This window comes from Falco cherrug, chromosome 4 (assembly GCF_023634085.1).
Source record: "Falco cherrug isolate bFalChe1 chromosome 4, bFalChe1.pri, whole genome shotgun sequence".
NCBI lineage: Eukaryota > Metazoa > Chordata > Aves > Falconiformes > Falconidae > Falco > Falco cherrug.
Genome location: NC_073700.1, coordinates 9,587,194 through 9,606,525, shown reverse-complemented (window position 1 = coordinate 9,606,525; position 19,332 = coordinate 9,587,194). Strand labels below are relative to the sequence as shown.

The 19,332-nt window shown below is 35.8% G+C and overlaps 1 protein-coding gene across 4 annotated transcripts in view; it reads left to right on the top strand.

Moving 5' to 3' along the window:
- Positions 1-19,332, top strand: part of ERC2 (ELKS/RAB6-interacting/CAST family member 2) — a 521,548-nt gene that overhangs the window by 354,251 nt on the left and 147,965 nt on the right. For all 4 annotated transcript variants that reach the window (XM_055710069.1, XM_027805155.2, XM_027805144.2 and 1 more), the window contains one exon: positions 10,339-10,486. In XM_055710069.1, the coding sequence (XP_055566044.1) occupies positions 10,339-10,486 (148 nt within the window). The remainder of the gene's footprint in view (positions 1-10,338; positions 10,487-19,332) is intronic.

Sequence of the window (19,332 nt, the reverse complement as noted above, 5' to 3'; positions counted from 1 at the left end):
TATGCCCTCAGATCAGTTATCAAATATGAATCATGCACCGCCAAGAGAGTGTATTTTGTTAATCATATGTATTTAGGCAATTTTCTTTCTTGAGATTGCCTTCTAATACACTGTAGGGTTCAAGACATACATTTTAATACACATTCATATTGATTTCTGTATGTTATTTCAAAACAGCACTAATTATTCCCTCTGTGATATACTTTAAAGTTCAATGTGATCTGCATTAGATTTTATGAGTTCTGTTACATATGTTATTCAAAGGGAAGCTGCTTGTAACTTTATGGAAGCTAGAGGGAGGATCTTAAGTTACTCCTTTCAAAATCAGACCAATCTTTTTCTTAAATTTCCATTGAAAAGTAAGTAAATAGATTTTTGTTATGTGTTTGCCAGAAGTATAATTTTGTTGATCAGCATTTCTTAGAGGTTGAAAGAAAGCTCTTTATCATAACATCTACTTTGTAACAAATGGCCATTTGGAATATGTTGTCAACCCAAAATTAAGAACAGAATACAATTAGCAAAAGTTTATGTCTTCTTAATATTCTGTCTCTGTATCTTGGTTTTATATGTCTTTGACTAAAATATTTTGAATTCTCTGAAAATTCATTAAAGCAATAGTAACTCTTAATAGTAACTTTTTCCCAAGCTTAAACATTTATTTGGCAGTTCAAAAATGTTACCAAGAACTATATTCTAGAGATCAAACCATTCATCCTGCAAAGTACTTTTATCTTTGTCTTCTATAAACACAAAAAGTGGTGTTGAAGGATAAGGAGGCTGACAATGACAGATTACCTATAGTTTTGTTTTCCTGTTTAACTTAGGTGGACCCTGTGCAGTGCTATGTTCTGCTGTAACACAATCCCATGCGTTCAGATGCCATTGTTCTTGTTCTCAGCAGTCCCCATTTCTGTGCTGCGTTTTGGTGTGGCACATAACAGGCAGAGGTATTTTAACCGAGCACTGGTTGCATTCTGGTGGAGAATCATACAAAGCCAAATGAACAATAGGATTGAATTCTAGTAAAAAGGTGCAAACCCACAGAAATAAGTGTCGTCTTCTAACTTCCTCACCAGTGTTTTGCAGCATGGTGAATACTTTTTTTCTCCTCTGCATTTCTCACACAGTCTAAAGCTTGTTATATCTACTCATGTGAGAGCAATGCTGCCCGTTTGAATGAGATGATAATACAGTGGTTATTGAAGCATGATCTATGAAACTATGATGTAATTGCTTTCACAGATGAGTATATCTTTTCTGAGGGTCTCTGTTTTACTTACCTGTCATTTCTAAAACATAAATCATTGAGACATCAGAAGTGCAATGTTACAGGGATTGAAAAAGTTCAGAGAATTCAGAACAGTTGAGTACTTGAAAATTAGCCCACCCCAAAAGGTGGGTATGAAGTTTCTTTTTTGCCTTTTAAAATTTCTCTCTGGACTCGTACCTTTATACTAGATGATTTTTTTTTTTTTTTTTTTTTTTTTTTTTGCTTAAGAAAAGACGCATATGCACATTCCAAATTGCTGTTAAGAAGGGAAAAAGGGAATAATATAAAACTGACAATCTAAACTCAATACAGTTACTGTTGCTGGGGGATATAGGGGGAGATGTGGTTATGGGAGTAAATGAAACTGGGACAAAGTACTGGGGCTCTTGGCGGGTAAAATAGAGGAAAAGGACAAATGGATAAGAAAGCTGCTTTTTCAAGAAACTCATCTGTGATTATTCAGAATCAGGTCCTCTCTTTTCCTTCTTTCCGTTTGCTCTGAAATTTCACGTTAGGGACAGCTGCTTCTTCCTGTTTTTCCTTAATCCTAACCTAATGAAACTATGCATCTAATACAGGTATAATATAGAGACTCTGTTCTCTGTCTCACAGTGTAAGCTTTCCTATTTCCTCCACACGTGCTTCCAGCAGAAGGCTTGATCAGATGGCAAATTCAAGGTTTAATACTCAGGTAGTATGAGGAAGAGTGGTTGATGGTTTGGTCTGGTGGGCTGGGATGTGTAAAACTGGGGCCCCCTTCTTTCTGTCCCATAGTTAGTGGAGCAGTACGCCTTGATGCGTTTGGCCTGTGGAGCATCAGTAGTTCTCTGTGCTTGCAGTAAGGGCACCAGGCCAACCTGAACTGTTATTTCATGCTGTTTGTTCTTCTGAAAGGGATTGTTCTTTGAAAATGGTGCAAAATAATTGTTCATTTAAAAGAAGAAAGCTATAAATATGCTTCTGTAAAGCATATTTAGTCACATAATTGGAGAGACAAATATTCCGTCAGCCTCAGACATACAATTTTAGGATAATCATCTAAAATCAATAGTGACTGCATTTATGTGTCTGTGTCACACAGCTAGCTTAGGCTTACAACTCCGTTGTTGAATATACAGATTTTAAATTTCATGCTTGTGATCAGTATGTCTTGTTTTTAAAGAAAAAGCTTTAAAATGCCAATAATATTCTGAAGTTTATTTTCTAAGATGCATGAACATCCATAATGGATTAACAGCATGTTTTAACAAACCATTTATTTGCTTTAGGAGTGACAGAGAGAAGCTGTTTCAAACAGGATCTCTCATCACCGTCTATCTCTAGTCACCTCCTACTGAACTTAAGGTTGAATACTGGGGGTCATGAGGGAAAGAAAACAATAATTAAAGGGAAAAAGTTGATTGAGCTGTTTTTTTTTTTTTTTTTCTCCTTCAGTATGTTTAGCATGGAAGAAGCTGGCTGAGTACTGTATATCATTAGTTCAAACATTTCTGACTTGATTTAGCTTTAATGGTAACATTTTAAGCTGCATTTCTGTATTTTGTGGAGAGTGGCTTAAGTAGGAAAGGCAGTAAAAGTTCTTGTTAGAAGGTCTTGTTTCTATAAATCTTAATCTTGGAATTCTGTTAGATTACAATTGGATTTTTTCTAGGAACTCACCCCACCTCCCAAAAAGTTGTCATGGGTTCTTTTATTAAAGCTCAGAAAATTATTCTTAGACTAACAGAGGTGGGGAGTAAAGCAGGATTGTTTACAGAGTTCACTTCTAAATTGACTGTGATAAGTGGCAATGCAATGTATTATGATTAGAGGTTTCTGGGAGACTCTTTAAGAAGGTTAACTGCAAGGCAGCTCTCAAAAGAAATCATTTATCTTGGTGGTCATCCTTCAGTGTTTTATACTACTGAGATTTTTTTGTGGGTGGTTAGAGCCATTTTTTGTGTTTTATTAGCTGTATCTTGAATACCTCCTACAAGCTGAATGACAGTTTAGGGTTATTAAATCTGTTCTTAGTACATTTTTTTATCCATAGTTAATCTTGACTAAATATATGCTAGTGAACAACCCTTTTTTCTCAATTGTTGCCCATATTTGTTAAAGAAATTATTCCATTTGACATTTGTTTAGGCTGCAGTTTGATAAAATACTGTATACAATATACTTTTTCAGTTTGGCATTCAACAGTGTCTTTCATGGATTTATTTCTTCTTGCATTATCTTATCTTCCCTTCTAGTGTGTTAAGGCTTCCTTTTTATATTAAATTTGGGGTTTTTTTGCTCCAAGACAGACACTTGCACAAACACATACTCTGTGACCGTGTTGCTAGAGATCTGTATGATTATGTATTTCAGGTGTTGGGTTACATTAATAATTGAGTTGCTTTGGTATCATCCACTTTCTCTAATCCTATGTATGGTATTTTTCTTTAATTCAGATTGTTCTTTAAAACTACTTCCAGTGACTTTACTAAAAGATTTGTATGATTTTATCTTTTTGTTTGTCTAAAAGCTATGTCTATTTCAGGTTAATAGTTGATAGATCCTCCAAGAAAATGGCCTATGCAGTATGGAGTCATTTTGATCTGTAATTGCTGTCATGGAAATTTTCACATAAAATTGTGTTACTCTTGCTTCTTATAGATGTAGCAATTTAAATGTAAAAGGTCTTTTCTTCCAGTTGTAGGAAGGCTAGCAAGCATACGATGGAGGCAGATAAAACGTGACGTTAACTGCAAAGGCTACTGTCTTAAATGAGACACGGAGTAAATCAGCATTAAAACATCAAATCATTGAATAATTGGGTTGCTGGTAGGGTCATGTGTTGGGGCAAGAGCAACTATACCCAGGTCATTTCAAACAGACCTTTGCCTAAGTTGTTCAAAAAGACTTCCACTAGCAGTGGCCATCTATCCACAGCAATTTCTTCCAGTACTCAATTGGTACTCATACTTACCTGCCGTTATCATTAGACCGTGGCCAGCTATTAGGAGGAAAAAACCTGCAACTTTTTCTCCTGCTATTTATGCACATTGCTTCTTGTTCTGTGTGCTGTGGATGTGGAAAAAAATACTCTATTTCAATTTGACATAGCATTTTATGTTCTCATTATTGTGTTTCCACTCATAGACTATTTACTGTAATTTTTTCCAGTGTCTTCTTGTCAATCATTTCTCTGACTGCTTTTGTTGCTCTCCCCTGAACACTCTCCACATTTTTCATGCAGAATCATATCCAAACTGGATTCAGTATTTCAGCTAAGATCTTCCTGAAGTCATGTAGATCAGAAGAATCTCTTCTGTCTTGCAGTCTATTTCTGTTTCTACTTCACAGTATGATGTTTGCATTTTTCACAACAGATCATTAATATGGAGTTCCTCCTTAGTTTTCTAGATGGTGTCTTTGGTTTGTCAAGATATTTTTATTCCTGTCTTCATAGCACTTGAAGATTCTCCCTCTTTCAAGTCTCACTGAAATGTAATAAGTAGATTTTCTAGTCTGTCATCCATATAGTTAATGAAAACATTATACACAGCAGAATCATGAATAGTTTTGGGTGGAATACCACTTGTGTAAATAAATTAATTCCCGGCCATTAGGAATGAACTGTTCCTTTCATCTTTTCTTTTTCATTTTAATATGAAGGGACCTTAAGTATACTAAGATACTTGTGCAAGTTTATCAGTACTTCTCACTTGAATCATTGGTACCTTAAGCCCTAATCTTGGAGCTGCAAGTGTGCTTATCAAAAGACTATTATATTCAGTCTTTGTGTTAAGAAGACTAGCTTGGGGTAGTAGGTTACTGCAGAGTAGAATGCACTCAGGCTTTGCCAGGGCAGGAGAAGTTTCATGAGTTTTGCTTTTCCAGAGAAAAGTTCTCCCTCTCCTCGTAATAAGCAACCATATTATAGTGGAGAATCTAAGGATTAGGAATCCTAGGAATTACTTTATGTGTGTCAAAGGCAAATGTACTAATTACAAATGTGGAGTAAATGCTGTTAGATTTAACATGTGTTTTTTTAAATCTGAGAATTTGCCTAATTTTACCATGTACAGTTAGAGTGATTTTGCTTGGTGTTAAAAATACTACCCTGTTATTTGTGTAACAGATTAGTTTGGCAAAAAAAGAGAGGAAAAACTACTAATAGCAAAAAGGATTACTCTTTATAAATATTACTGTTAAAGAATGTGGTTTAATTCTGTGCTTTAATAAATTATTTTAAAATGTATTTTATTGCCATAATTTATTAAACAATAAGGAGACATTTTGGCTGCAAACAGTGATAACATCTCTATAGAACTGTATTTGGATAGTAATTTTTTTTCCTGACACACTAGATAATTAGAAATTATAAATAACGTTTGCACTCTTAAGCATGTTAGCTGGAGAGTATATCAGACTGTATGTTGTTCTTGGTGCTAGTTCAGGTCCTGATTTTCAAAAATTCTTGCACAGAAATGCATGGTAAGTTTCTAGCAGCAAAGGGGAAGTGTATTACTCACCTGAGTTTTAGATAGAGACCTTGCCACCTGTTTACATTTTTGAATGAAGCTTACTTCATGTTTGGAATGGAGGAAGGAATTATACCAGCTGTTTTGCTGGCATCTTAGCCTTGTTCCTAGTGGTCAGATAATCTCATTTCAAATGTTTCCTGCAGAAACGGTGATATTCATTTTCTAGCAGGGCCACTGTGTAGCTAAAATAAATTGCTTCTGTTCATCAGATTTGGTTCTTCCAAAAGAAACTTGAAGTCTATCGACAGGCTAGCAGAGCAGCTTTCACAGATGTGGGTCAACCAGTGTGTGATATGTAATAAATGAGATATGATAATGTAAAGCTGCAGGTCTGTCCCCCCAGGCTGCTTTGTAAGTGCTTGGATCCCTTCACTTACAGTGCCTCAGCAGCATGGACAAGGTGTTTTTCAACCTGTCTCCCAGGGCCTTAGTGGAGGAACTGTAACTCTGGTAGTATACGAGGCTATGCAAAGGTAAAGGAGGCTGCTTTGATTCCTTTAGATGCCCTGTCACAATCTGCATCTTTATTTTTTGCTCTGTAAAATAACAATAAAAACTGTTGGGTGTGTCTGTCTTCCCCCTGTATTGAAGTAACTAATTAATAAGGATGTAAGCAGCCAACATAAATCATTTGGTAGAATATACACTTCTGCTCTGCTGAACTCTTCTTAACCCAGATGCCTGGTTAAATGCCACTGGATTATATATTTGAGGTTATTACTGTTCAGATTATCCCTGATAGTAGACACAGATAATATACTGACATACTCCAGGAGTATGCAAGTTTGCTCTGCCCACACTCTGAGAAGGCTGTATGTGAGCTGGTTCCAGTCTGGAAACCAACAGCATGTTGTGTGGCACTATGCCCAAGCTAAAACACCTTGTCTCTTTGATAAATGAGGCTTTACAGCTTCTGAACTGAAGCTGACTCACATTCAAGCTGCTTCAAGGTTACTGGGCATGTGAGTTTGCATTCAGCTGCCCATCCGTGTAGATGTATTCATCATTCCACATTGCTGTGGAAGGACTTCAGTAGAAATCCCCATCCTTATATTCTTGTGCAGTTGTCTCTCAACATTCGTAGGTGTAAGGCCTCCCAGCTCCACTTATATTTACTATAAAGATAAGAATTAAAAAATATATTTGCAATATTTTTTTTGGGGGGGGAGGGGACAATTCAAAAAGGTATGTGCTGTGGGTTTGTTTCAAATCTTAGAGAATCTTAGTGGAGCACTTACCAAGCCATATGACAGCAGCTACTTCACATAACTATGAACCATTATTTCCTGGAAGTGTTTGGTATGAATCATTATTTCCTGGAGTTAAGTGTTTGGTTATGTATTTTCCCCAGTATTTTCCCAAGACAGTGGTGGTGTGCTGCATGGAATTATCCTGCAAGCCACAAGACAATAGAGAAAAAAAAAATTGTTAGCTTTCCCTTGCAAAAACATTCTCATAACTTCTGATGGGCTTTCATAACCCCTCAACACCATTAGCTGAGAAAAAGTGTGCTAGGATCTGCAAAATCTTGTAGTTTTGGGGCTGCAGAATCCAGAGTTCAGATTTTTCAGAGAGTGGTGACTGGCTCTCCTCTCCATGGAAGGTTTTATCTCATCTGCTACTTTAAAGTGGGGCTAGAGAGTGTTGCAGAGTTGAACAGTAATGACCACAAGAACGTGATCATTTTGGCTGGCTGTACAAAGAAGATGGATGTGAGTGAATCCCATTATCAAATGTTGAAATGATACCAAATAATTCAGTAGTTCTGACTCTTCACTTAATCAGGTTTATGTTTTCTGCCAAGGTTGAGGCAGTGAAATAATCTTGGAGGAGGAGTAAAATTTTGATATAGCTTCATGTAGTTTTCAGGTCAGTTTGATATGTTTATTCTGTGTATGGCTTTTTACAGCTGTAATACGTGTAACGTAATTAAATAATATATATCATTGGAAACCTCATAGACGGCAAGTATTTACCATGAAATTTGCTATTAGATAAGCAGATGTTTTATTGGGTCTGGCTGGGATGGAGTTAACTTACATAATTTAAGAATTAATCTAATATATTTTAAAACCTTGGAGTTTCTGAGATGTAAATTTCTTTACCTTTTTTCATTCTGAGTGTGTTGCATTTGTGATGGTTATGACAATGTTTATCTTCAGATATTAAATAAGTATATATTTATACTGATAATTATAGTATAAACAGATTTATATTTTGCTGTTTACCAGAGGTGTCTACTATACAGCAATGATTACCATGAATTAAAGATTAAGATTCAATCCCACTGGTGTTAATTGCAGACTGGGCAAGTCTCGGTCCTACGTATCCTGAAAACCAGAGGAACATTGTGAAACCTTTTTAATTTTTTTTAATAATGTTCAAAATAGCAACAAAATTGTGCTTGATACAAGTTAAAACTGGAAAATTTTCCTTGATACAAAACCATTGGAACCTTGTCAAAACTTCTGACTAACCTTTCTTTGTAATTTTAATAGTCTACTATCAGAGAACTGTAGAAGAACTAACCTATTCTTGTTTCATTTGTAAGAAGAATATTCTATCTAATAATGCAATATACTGTTTCTTTGGCTTTAAAGCCCCAGAATACCTGTTGCTGTCACTTCCTTTCAGAAAGCTTATGTTATCACCTCAGGAAAAAACCCCACCACCTTTAGGGTTAGGACACATTTCTAAAACAGAAAAGTATAGAGTTCTATGCAAAAGGTACTGTGGTGAAAAAGCTGAAATTGTGTTACGTTTTTCTTTCAATTTGAGCCAGATGCTCAAAAAAGGGCATATTTAGATTTTATATGGTATGTAAATTCTCTGCTTTCTGCAAAATTAGAGGAATTCTTGAATACAGTAGCAAATCAGCTTTCTTCTAGTTCAGTACATTAAAAATTTAACATTTTAATGAAGATGTCCTGGAATTGATATTGTATTCGAGCACAACACATCAAAGCACTGACAGTCTTTTACAGATTACTATGCAGCAAGTTTTATTCATTATTATGAAGTTTATAGAAAATAGATCTATATCTCATTTCACATTAGCATTATGGGTATGTGACCCTCTGATCTATTTTTTTCTTTGATAACTGTTATTTGAAATAATTAATAGCTTTCATCTATAATTAAGACTGTTGGAGACTTATGGGATCCTCTTTTAAACATCATTTAATTGTGATTAGAATGAGGAAGACAGGATAATAAATGAGACTATTTAAGTGTGTGAATAAAATGCAACTGTTTATCTAAAATTGATCCATGTCTCATAACTTTGAGAGTAAAATAAATGGGTTGTTTTTGTTTGACTCCATCAGAAATATTGTCCTATAAATATTTACATTAATACATTAGGAACTTTGAAATAAAAGTGAAATAGCTTTCTTGACATTTTTGCTGGCAAGCAAAGGACTATGAGAATTCCAAACTTGTAGCTCACCTTGAGTGTATGAGTTTCATGAGCTGTATTCTTACATTTATTAGCAGTTGGAGCCTAAAGTTAATTTATGACTCATTTATCCGTGTTTATTTTTTACTGATTGATCTTATATAGTCCTGGAAAAAGGCATAGGCCACAACATACTCTGTTCTAAAAGCTATTAAGTATTATATGCTTTTTTGTGGCTGATAAGTCATAGTCTGTCGTGGAATGCATTGAAACATTAATATATTTCTGTTGTTTAGGAAAATGGGGGACAGATTATGACCTTGCCAGTGTGAGCTTTTTAGAGTATAAAAAATAGTAAGATACGGCAAGATTTGTGCCTCCAACTGCATGTTGTAAAAATCAGCTTTGTCATATGTCCTTACAAACTATTTACAATATGCCCCTGCTAGCTTCTATGTAATTTTATATGTTTCTGAATACTCTGTGTTTCTGTTTTCTTTATGGAGATTGAGGGCTCAAGATCCCAAAGGAAAAGGAATCAAGGAACTTCTTTTCTAGATGTTATGTTTTACTTCTAGAATTATAATTTTGTGGTGACGCATGAATAATAATAATGAATCCTTCAGAAAACATTCAAGTAAATGTGAGGAAGATGTTCAGAGGTTTCTGTATTGAGGTCTTGAGAGTACCAAATTAACAAGATAATGTAAACATACATTTTACCTGTATCACTTTCCTTTTTTATTATTAAATCTGTATGATTTGGATAATTCACAACAGATTTATGTAAGATAATGTAGAATTCAGGAAAGTATATTTAAATAAATAAATATCATATTTAAATAAATAAATACCAAAAATATTTAAAAGCAAGCCATTTCACAGAAATAACTGTTAGATAGCGTATTGTAGTAAAATACACTGAGGTAAATGTTTTATGAAATAGTAAATAATGAAAAATCTAAAAAGACAGCTTTTTGGCTAATTGGTTTATTCATGATTTGAATAGACTTGAAAATTTTTGCTACTTAAAGAGTGTTCAGAATGTGGTCGATTGTTCTATTGGTTAAAAGAAATATCTCATGTATTATGGTATAGTATTATATGCTCTGTTTTAATGAGAATATAAAAAAAAATTAATTTTATTTCATCAGACAGGAAGCTTTGCTTGCTGCAATTAGTGAAAAAGATGCAAACATTGCCTTGCTTGAACTGTCTGCTTCAAAGAAAAAGAAGACTCAAGAGGAAGTAATGGCTCTCAAACGAGAGAAGGACAGATTAGTACATCAGTTAAAGCAGCAGGTAGGGAGACATTAATTTTCATACTTTCATGGCAACAGAAAATTGGCATCATTTTCATTTGTACTATTTTATTCTAACCTCATATTGAAAGTCTTCAAGCCAGGTCTGACATGTGACAGCAGTTACAAAAGGTAGGAGGTGTTCAATGTAAGTGTTTATTGCTTCTCTATGATTGTTCAGTATTTAGCTGCACGTTTGCTTGGCTCATGTCATATGCAGCCAATACACTTTGTTTTCCCTCCTCATATAGCTTGCAACCTTCTTCATTACGTGAGACAGAGGAGAGCAGATGCTCTTTGCCATAAAGCAAGATCTATCTGTTCTGTTGAATTTTCTAACCCTTTTCAGTTATTTGCTTATCTGTTGTAAAATAATTGTGTTTTCAGAAGGTTTCAGGCTTTCTAAGAGGTTATCTGGAAATCATGATTATCCTTAAAATAAATTCTCAAATTAGTAGGAATCACCCTGTCTTCAACGCTGTAAGTCATTTGAGGTTTTAATAAAAAAACGTGTAGTTACAAACTCTAGAAATAGATTTTATCACAAGCAAATTTAATTTATCTTCTGCTTTATTTATGAGGAAAATAACCGTCCTAGACACAGTACACATATACCAGACACAGTATATAGGTCTCTTGGTCCAATTAAAATGATTAAAACTCTGCATACTGTGCAGTGGATACTCCCCCTGATTTTTGGAAGGTAATACTCATAGCCAGAAGAGGTGCTGTAGGCAAGAGGACAAAGGATGTTCAGATAACCTAGGTAGTAAAGACATGTGCTGGTGTCATGTATGTTGTTAAACACTTTCCTCTTTCAGAATAGGTGAAAAAGATGAGAAAGATGTTTTCAGACCATGTCTGAAGGTGTCGTATCTGATGTTTTCCTTTGTGTGATATTACTAAACTCTGTGATTGTTGCTTGAAGAGGAGGAGAATACCATCAGCAAAATCATTCTGGTCTCCTTAGCCTGTCAAAGTTTGTCCCTTTGTCACTTTGACACAGTGGCACAGTGTGCCACTTTACAAATGAGCATGCCATGTTAGCGATGTTTAGGACATACTGCACAGTCAATGTTATGATTCTTTCTTCTGAATCATGCATTACATACTGTAGAACTCCATGCACTCATTAACAGAAAATGAAGGAAAACCCTTGCTGCTATGCTAAATTCCCAACAGCTCTGACCTCATAGATCTAATCATTATAGCTTTTTCCAGCAGGTCTATAAAAATAGGAAACAGCCCCTGAGCAGAAACTTATCCACTCGTGATGCTGACTTCATTACAGACATTCCAGCCAAGTACCTGTGTTCCAGCCATGATGCACTCATGTCTCAGGTCAGTCAGCTGGCCAGGAGACACTTCACCCAAATTTTATATGCTAAATAGGCAGTTGTGCTTTATGCTTTTCAGTACTTCATCCCACTGTGCTGCAGTGGAGCAGATGATGTCACGTTCCAAATAGTTCTATTTTTTTTGTTTTGCTTTGCCTTGGGAAAGAGAAGGTAGTTATCTTCTCTTCTAGAGGTCTTTTTTCACCTTCATCTTTTGTTACTGAAGAGTAAATGAATACACCATTTTGTCACGTTCCACGATACCTGCCATGGAGATTTTTAAAATGTCCAGTAGAGGCATTGGCAAACAGGGAGGTTTTCTTGGTTTTTTTTTTTTTGTTTGTTTGTTTGGTTTGGGTTGGTTTTTTTTGTTTTTTTTTTTCTTTGTTTTAGTACCTTTAAGCTATCGCTGAAAAGTGTTCAAAACTTTCATAACTTTCTTCGGAGTGAAGGAACAGCAAGATTGCTGGAGAGGCATTGTTTTGGATAACTTGAGTTAGAATTGTAACCAAATACTTCAAATGCCTCCATTATTTATAGTGATAAAGATCTTCAGTAAAGCTATTTAACTAGATTAAACTGATGCCAAAATAATCTCCCTGTTATCTCAGACACCACAAAAAAAAGAGACACCAGGAACAGGAATGTGGTTTAACTAGGTCAACACTTTATTACACTTGAGAATTATCTGATAATAGAGGTTGTAGAGATCATTCATACTTCTTTAATCCCTTTGGGGAGAACCACTGTCAGCCCCCAAAGCTTTCACATGTGCATCCAACACAAAGGCTTGTTAGCGCTACTCTTTCTTGCTATGATTGTGCTGGCTGGGCGGGGGAGGTGACAGATTCCACAGTGTGTTATATATCCACCCTGTTCTTCAGTTTGAGATGTGTCATCTCCAAATCTATTTCTGATACACTAGAACTTCAGTGAATGACCAGCTGCAGCATCAGTTTTTTTCTTATGGCCTTATTTGTCCCATCCACCATTTCCACAGCTGTTATACCACTGATGGAAATAACAAAAAAAAAATCCAACTTCTCCAGCCTAATATGATCACAAAATAAGATATATTTATAAATATTAGAAGATGACTCACTAGATAATACTAAACATTAGGCCTCCAAATCCAGTCCTGCTCTATCGTGTAGGAGGAATTTTTGCTTTGAGAGCCAAGATAACATGGTAGACAATGATAAAAATCTATATTCCCTTCATGTGTAGCCAGAGTAGCAAACGGATTTTTGATGCATCTACCTATCAGGGCTATGAAGATGATCAGGGGGGCTGGAGCACCTCTCCTATGAAGACAGGCTAAGAGTTGGGGTCAATCAGCCTGGAGAAGGGAAGGCTCGAGGCAGATCTTACAGCAGCCTCCCAGTACCAGAGGGGCCTGCCAGAAAGCTGGAGAGGGACCTTTCACAAGGGCATGTAGTGATAGGACAAGGGGTAATGGCTTTAAACTGGAAGAGGGTCGATTCAGATTAGCTGTAAGCACAAAATCCTTCACTGTAAGTGCGGTGAGACACTGTCACAGTTTGCCCAGAGCAGCTGTGGATGCCCCATCCCTGGCAGTGCTCAGGGCCAGGCTGGATGGGGCTTGGAGCAGCCTGGTGTTAGTGGGAGGTGTCCTGGCCCATGGCAGGGGAGTTTGAGCTAGATGATCTCTAAGGTCCCTTCCAACCCAAACCATTCTATGGAATTTGATCGTCTCTAAGGTCCCTTCCAACCCAAACCATTCTATGGTTCTGTGATCTAATCAAGCAGGAAGCCTTCTGCTCATGGCTACAGGAGGCTGAGAACTTACCAAGGCAGCAGGGCAAAGGATGAGAAATGCAGACCTTAAATAATCCAGTGCATTTCCTGCTACGTTGCTCCTCACAATGCTTCTCTGTCTTTCATAGTGGTGGGAAAGCTTGGCTGCATATGAAGCACTGTGGCTGAAAATCCTACTAGCAGAGCATCAGTAAGAGCAGGTTTTCCCTGTTCCGCAAAGAGGCATCAGCTGACAAAAGTAAATGTGTTACAGACAAACTCCTCCTTTCTCCTTCAGTGTCTGCAATTCAGATATTTATTCTGATATAGTTATATCCTAGAGGAAGTACTATTCTTGATTTGCACATCAAATATTGCATCTCCTGAACACAAAAACCACTGTTATATCTATTCTGTGTTGCTACAAAATTGCTATTGCAGGTGCATCAGTTTTATGAGATTTTTTTCATTAAATGTAAAAGTATTTTCTACTGTTTCAGAAGAAAGTTGGTTTGCTCCACTTATTTCTGTCTTCTTTTTACAATTCCTGTGCTGCTACTTATATTCTCCAAATTTTGCTGAGAAGTGTTCTCTTCAGACCCAGACTTTCATTTCACTGTTGTGTTAGATCTGCAGAAAAAGAAGGGCAGTTGTTGAAGTTTAAAGCAGTAATTGATAGGGATTGTCTTAAATGATGTAGCCAAGCTATTGGGAAATAATTTGTAATTATTTTAGAGGAATAACTGAAGTTAGAAATTTGCTTGAACACGATTTCACCTTGCCTAGAAATGTACATGCACTGTTGTAGATGTCAGCAAAACTCATATAGAAGCAACATTTTAGAGTTTCTTTACGTAATCTTATTACGTTTTCCTCATTATACTGCAGAGTTCATGTAATGATGCTGCAATTGAGCATCTAATTGCATCTGCTCTCTTTATCTCCTCCATGTCTCCCTAGAGCATTTTTTTTTTTTTTTGAAAGACTTCTCATTTTAGGAAAGCAGCAATAATTTGAAATTAGCCTTCAGCGAGGATGAGCTTTACCATTTGAAATAGAAAATATTATTTCAATCAAGTTTTATTTTGTGATCTTTATAGACAGGTGAATCACTTTGCCTAAATAAGCTGTTGTGAAACTTCAGCCCTCATACTGCATCATCATATATCTGATAGTTTGATCTGATTTTTGCTTTTGTTTGCAGTTTGGGGAGTTTCTTTCTGTCAGAAACTGAGTTTTTGTTTCTGCTGCTGTGTCTTTCAGTGGCATCCTAGACTTTCTCATGTAGTTAATAAACTCCAGTTCCGTATTTCTAGCAATTCAAAATCATGTTATATTGTGGATCATTACAATGGATAATACCTAAACAAAGCACAGAATTAGACTCCAAGCCTAGGATGCTAGTTTGCTATTGCAAAGTGATGGCTTCTTTGTCCGAGGTAGGGTAGCTGTAGCTTGGAAAGTCCTCTGCCAATATGAAAAAGCAAGTGCAAATGGCTTTTTTGGAGAGAGCTACCAGGGCTGTTTCTTGAGAGAGAGAGAGAAGGAGAGGTATGTATGTAAATTCATCAGAATCCAAGATTTCTGATTGTATACATGGAATACCCAGGAATATCATCTTTCAGGCATCACTGCCTTCCTCTGGAGAATCCTGTTGATGAAAGGAAATTTGCTAGAGTCAGATTTTTTTTTCTTTTTCATACAAAAAATGTGAACACTCCTCCTTAATATTTCTGTATGCAGGAGAGGGCCATCTGCTGCTCTTTCACCTAACTCTGATGAGACCAGTGAGGGTCGCAATTTAAGCGAAGGGGTTGTGAAGTTTTAATGGATAGACTTCATAACATTTATAGCTGCTTACCTAATTGGAACATCAAAATGTTTGCAGATTCATCTCCTGCTACTCAGAATGCTGTAAAAGAGCTGTAGTGGCTCCCACCGTATGAGGTCATTGCAGGCATCAAAAGCCTGCTTCATATTTAAAGAGATAGGGCACAGTATGTAGTAGATGTCTTAAAGGTTCAGGAGGTCAATTCTATTAAACTCTGTGGAGTAACCCAACGTATTGAGGTTACTCATAGAATTTTATTGTTATTGGATTAGGGCCAGAAAAACAGATTCTATCACTGCACTGTAATGTATCACAGACTTACACTGGGATTGAATTGCCTAAATGCAAATGTAGCTGCTTTTACCACAGACTTACACTGTGAAAAACTTCTCTAATCACTCTGGTAGACTTCTGAAGCATCCTGGTGTATTTTTTGTTTCAACGGGAACCTTCCTCGTTCTCAATAAGCTTCCTTAGGGTTGCTTCAGAAGACTATTAACTTTGTGCTATAGCAGTGAGCATGAGAAATTCCATGAGAGGAAGAAAAGTACCAAGAACTTTTCAATATCTAGGAGTAACAGGCTATTGTCTGAACAGGCACCATTCTGGCAAAGGTAAAACAAATAGAGTGCATGGCCTGCTTGGGCATGAATATTCATTTGAGTGTATCCATGTCAAAAACTTGATGTTATTTTATGTCTTTTATTTTTAATGTAGTTTGTCTTACAACAGTGAAGTCACTTATTACTCAGCTTGGAGGCAAAGTATTTACTTTCCAAATTCCCCCCTTTCCCCCCACCCCCAAATTCCAAAGGACACCTGCGTCCTTTTCATTTGAACTAATCAATTATTTTTTTAGTCATAGAATGTCAATGTTTTCTGCATTGACAAATATACTGATTTTCATTGCTCAACAGTGCCCACAGACTGACAATGGATATCACAATAGTAATCTAAACCAAAATAGAATTAAACCAGAAATGTAATGCGTTCAAAAAAAAGAAAGTTTAATAAAGTCTCAGTTGCAAATTTCAGGGGTTTTTTCTTTTTTTAAATAGCTCATTACTGAAGTAATGCTCCTAGCACCAAATACACAGTTGAATGCCTTTCTCTAGTTTTTGTATTCTTATTTTTCTGGCCTTTGGGAACATCAAACAGAATGTAAACCACCAAGACATTGATTTTGAAGTAATTTGTCACAGTTCTTCACAATGAAAAAGATAAAGGAGCATCTTAAAAAAATGAAATATACTGCCTTTGTAGTGGAATGAGAACATATGTGATTTGTTTTAAATATGAAGCTACAGATGTACATATATTAAAGACCAAAATATAATTTATGGGAATGACTAGAGCAGTCTTTTTATGGATTGTGACTGTGTGAGTTTAAGTATAGCTATTATTTCTAAGCTGGAAGAAAAGCGTTGGTTTTATCTCAAGTGCTGGCTTACTTTTACAGGTTTTTTCATATTATATTTTGATAACCTAGGAAAATTATTTGTATCACAATGTATCCGCCTGTGAAATTAGTAGTAATAATACTGACCTCTGTGTTACAAACACCTTCTCATAAGAAACAAGCATATTTAATTTTAGTGATATAAGGACAATTTAGCAGCTGCAATCTGTCAGTTAAATATTTATTGTTTAGTGGTTTAAATAAAAGCATTCCCAGTAAAACAGAACCACTGGAATTGTTCTGATTCATACACCAAATGCTCTATTTTGAGAGCCATAGAACTTTGTAGTAGGCTTAAAAAAACTTTTAGAAATACAGTATTAAACAAATCAGCATGAGGGCTTGGCTGAGTGATTACATAATATTTATAATCATCCTGGCCAAGATTCCTTTTGAGAATTCTAAGACAGCTATTTTTAGAGAAATTTGTATAGTGATGCAATCCTTCATGAAATAATTAGCTTAAGGTCCATTTTTAGAACAGCTCAAGAGATTTTGGTAAGAGCAGAAGACACTGCTATGTTCCTGATTCATGCTGAATTTGGATACTGCAAGAAAATTTCCCTGTTGCCTCTTTTTGCTTTTGGGATATAAAGCCAAAAATGTACGTGGAGTTGGCCAAAATGCAAAGTCTTCTAACTCCTTGAGAGCATTTTATTTTTCTTCTCAAAACATGAAATTAGAAACCTTTCCAGTGTTTTCAAGACTGCAGGTGTACAGAACACTCTGGCCAGAGGCAAAGCTGGTGTTTGGCAGTCTTCTCTAGTCTATTAGTTCACTACTCTATATTTCATCACATTAACATATCGCTAATGAAACAAAAAGGGTGAGAAACAATCAAAGAATTTAAAAAATCTGTGTAGCCACAGTTTCTTAGTATATTAACCACTAGAGATATTTTCTCCTGCATGGAATACATAGAAGTATTTCTTAATAATTAACATCCAATCCAAATATTCCAAAGGATTCTTGCAGCAGCAGAGGAGTAAAATGGAATTGAAGGCAGTGTGTTGCGTTACATATACTGTTCTATTTAAATACATCAGAAATAGTGCTAATGTGATATTATGGTGGTGACATCAAGCACTCAAGAATAACAAAATGCCCCAAGCTATATTTTCCCTGTTTGATTAATTCAGCTGTATTGCATTGTGTATTTTATGATATTGAAAGTGTTTATATTACTGTATAAGAAAAAAAAACCAGGATTAGAAGTTGTTGTCATTGTGATTATTCTGGCAGTCCAAAACATTCTTCTGCAACACTGTGCATTAATTAATTACATTTAAGCCTGCTAATGTTTAACAAGTGTGGGAACAAAAAAGTCTTGCAGTGCTTTCTTATGGTTCCTGTAGACATTATCATCTGTAAAACCTGTGATCAGTAGCACTGTCCTGGTATTGTGTTGGTTCCTAATCTCTATTGCTTCTGTTTCTGATGTTAAACTAAGTTCATGTTTCAGATTTCCTTGGATTTCACAGGTGGCAATATTATAGTAGCACAGAATGCTATGTTGTTCTTGTTGTTGTTCTTCTTGTTATTATTATTGTTAATTATTATATACACAGATTACTTCAGAGAGAGACTTATTGTACTGTTGAGTCTTAATGTTACTGCACAGTAAAGAGAATCCATGTTATAAAGCCGTTCACACGGGTACTGCAGATACACTTGACTGTTGTACGATTTTTTTTCCTCTTCTGTTTATACTGTTTGCTATCACTCATAATATTGATCTTGCTCAAGCTTTAAGCACCTAACTTTGAACAAATGAGTAATCGGAGACCCTTAAGTTTTAGGAGTTTTATTTTTTGTTACAGTTATGATACACAAGCTCTTTGTTTTCTTTTGGGCAGGTAAGAATAGATGTTCTAATAGCTTTATGTGTTGAACTTCCATATGAGGAAAATTATTCTGGTTATTTTTGCCTTAAAAAAATCTTAGACAATGTAGCAAAGTGGCTATTAACCTCTGATTTTAACTGTGTCTGTTCAGATCCCATTGACATCAGTACAGCAGCCCATGCATTCAATGGCCTTGAATTTCACTACCTTAAAAACTCTTGTAGTTAATACTTTTGTATTAATTAGGAATGTCCTAAGGCAGTCTTTCTGCATGTCTTAACTTTGGGTTTTATTATCTTCATTTGTAATCTGAATTTTGAATCTATATTTTTGAATCTGAGTCTGTAATTCTCAATTTTGCCAAGTACAAGCAGCTTAGATATAAACCGAGTGCAGACAGATCAGTGTAGGGGTGAAAGAGCAGAGTCCCACTTCTCCCTATAGCTTCACACGGCAGGCTCCATATGGCATGAGGGATGAAAGAGAATGCGTGTGTAGCTAAGAGCCTTTGCCTGATCAGATTAATTAATTCAGAAGAAATGTTCTGTGTTGGAAAAATACTGAAAATGTTGGCAGTGGTCACACAAAACTTTTCAGTTATTCTCAGTACGATTTGAC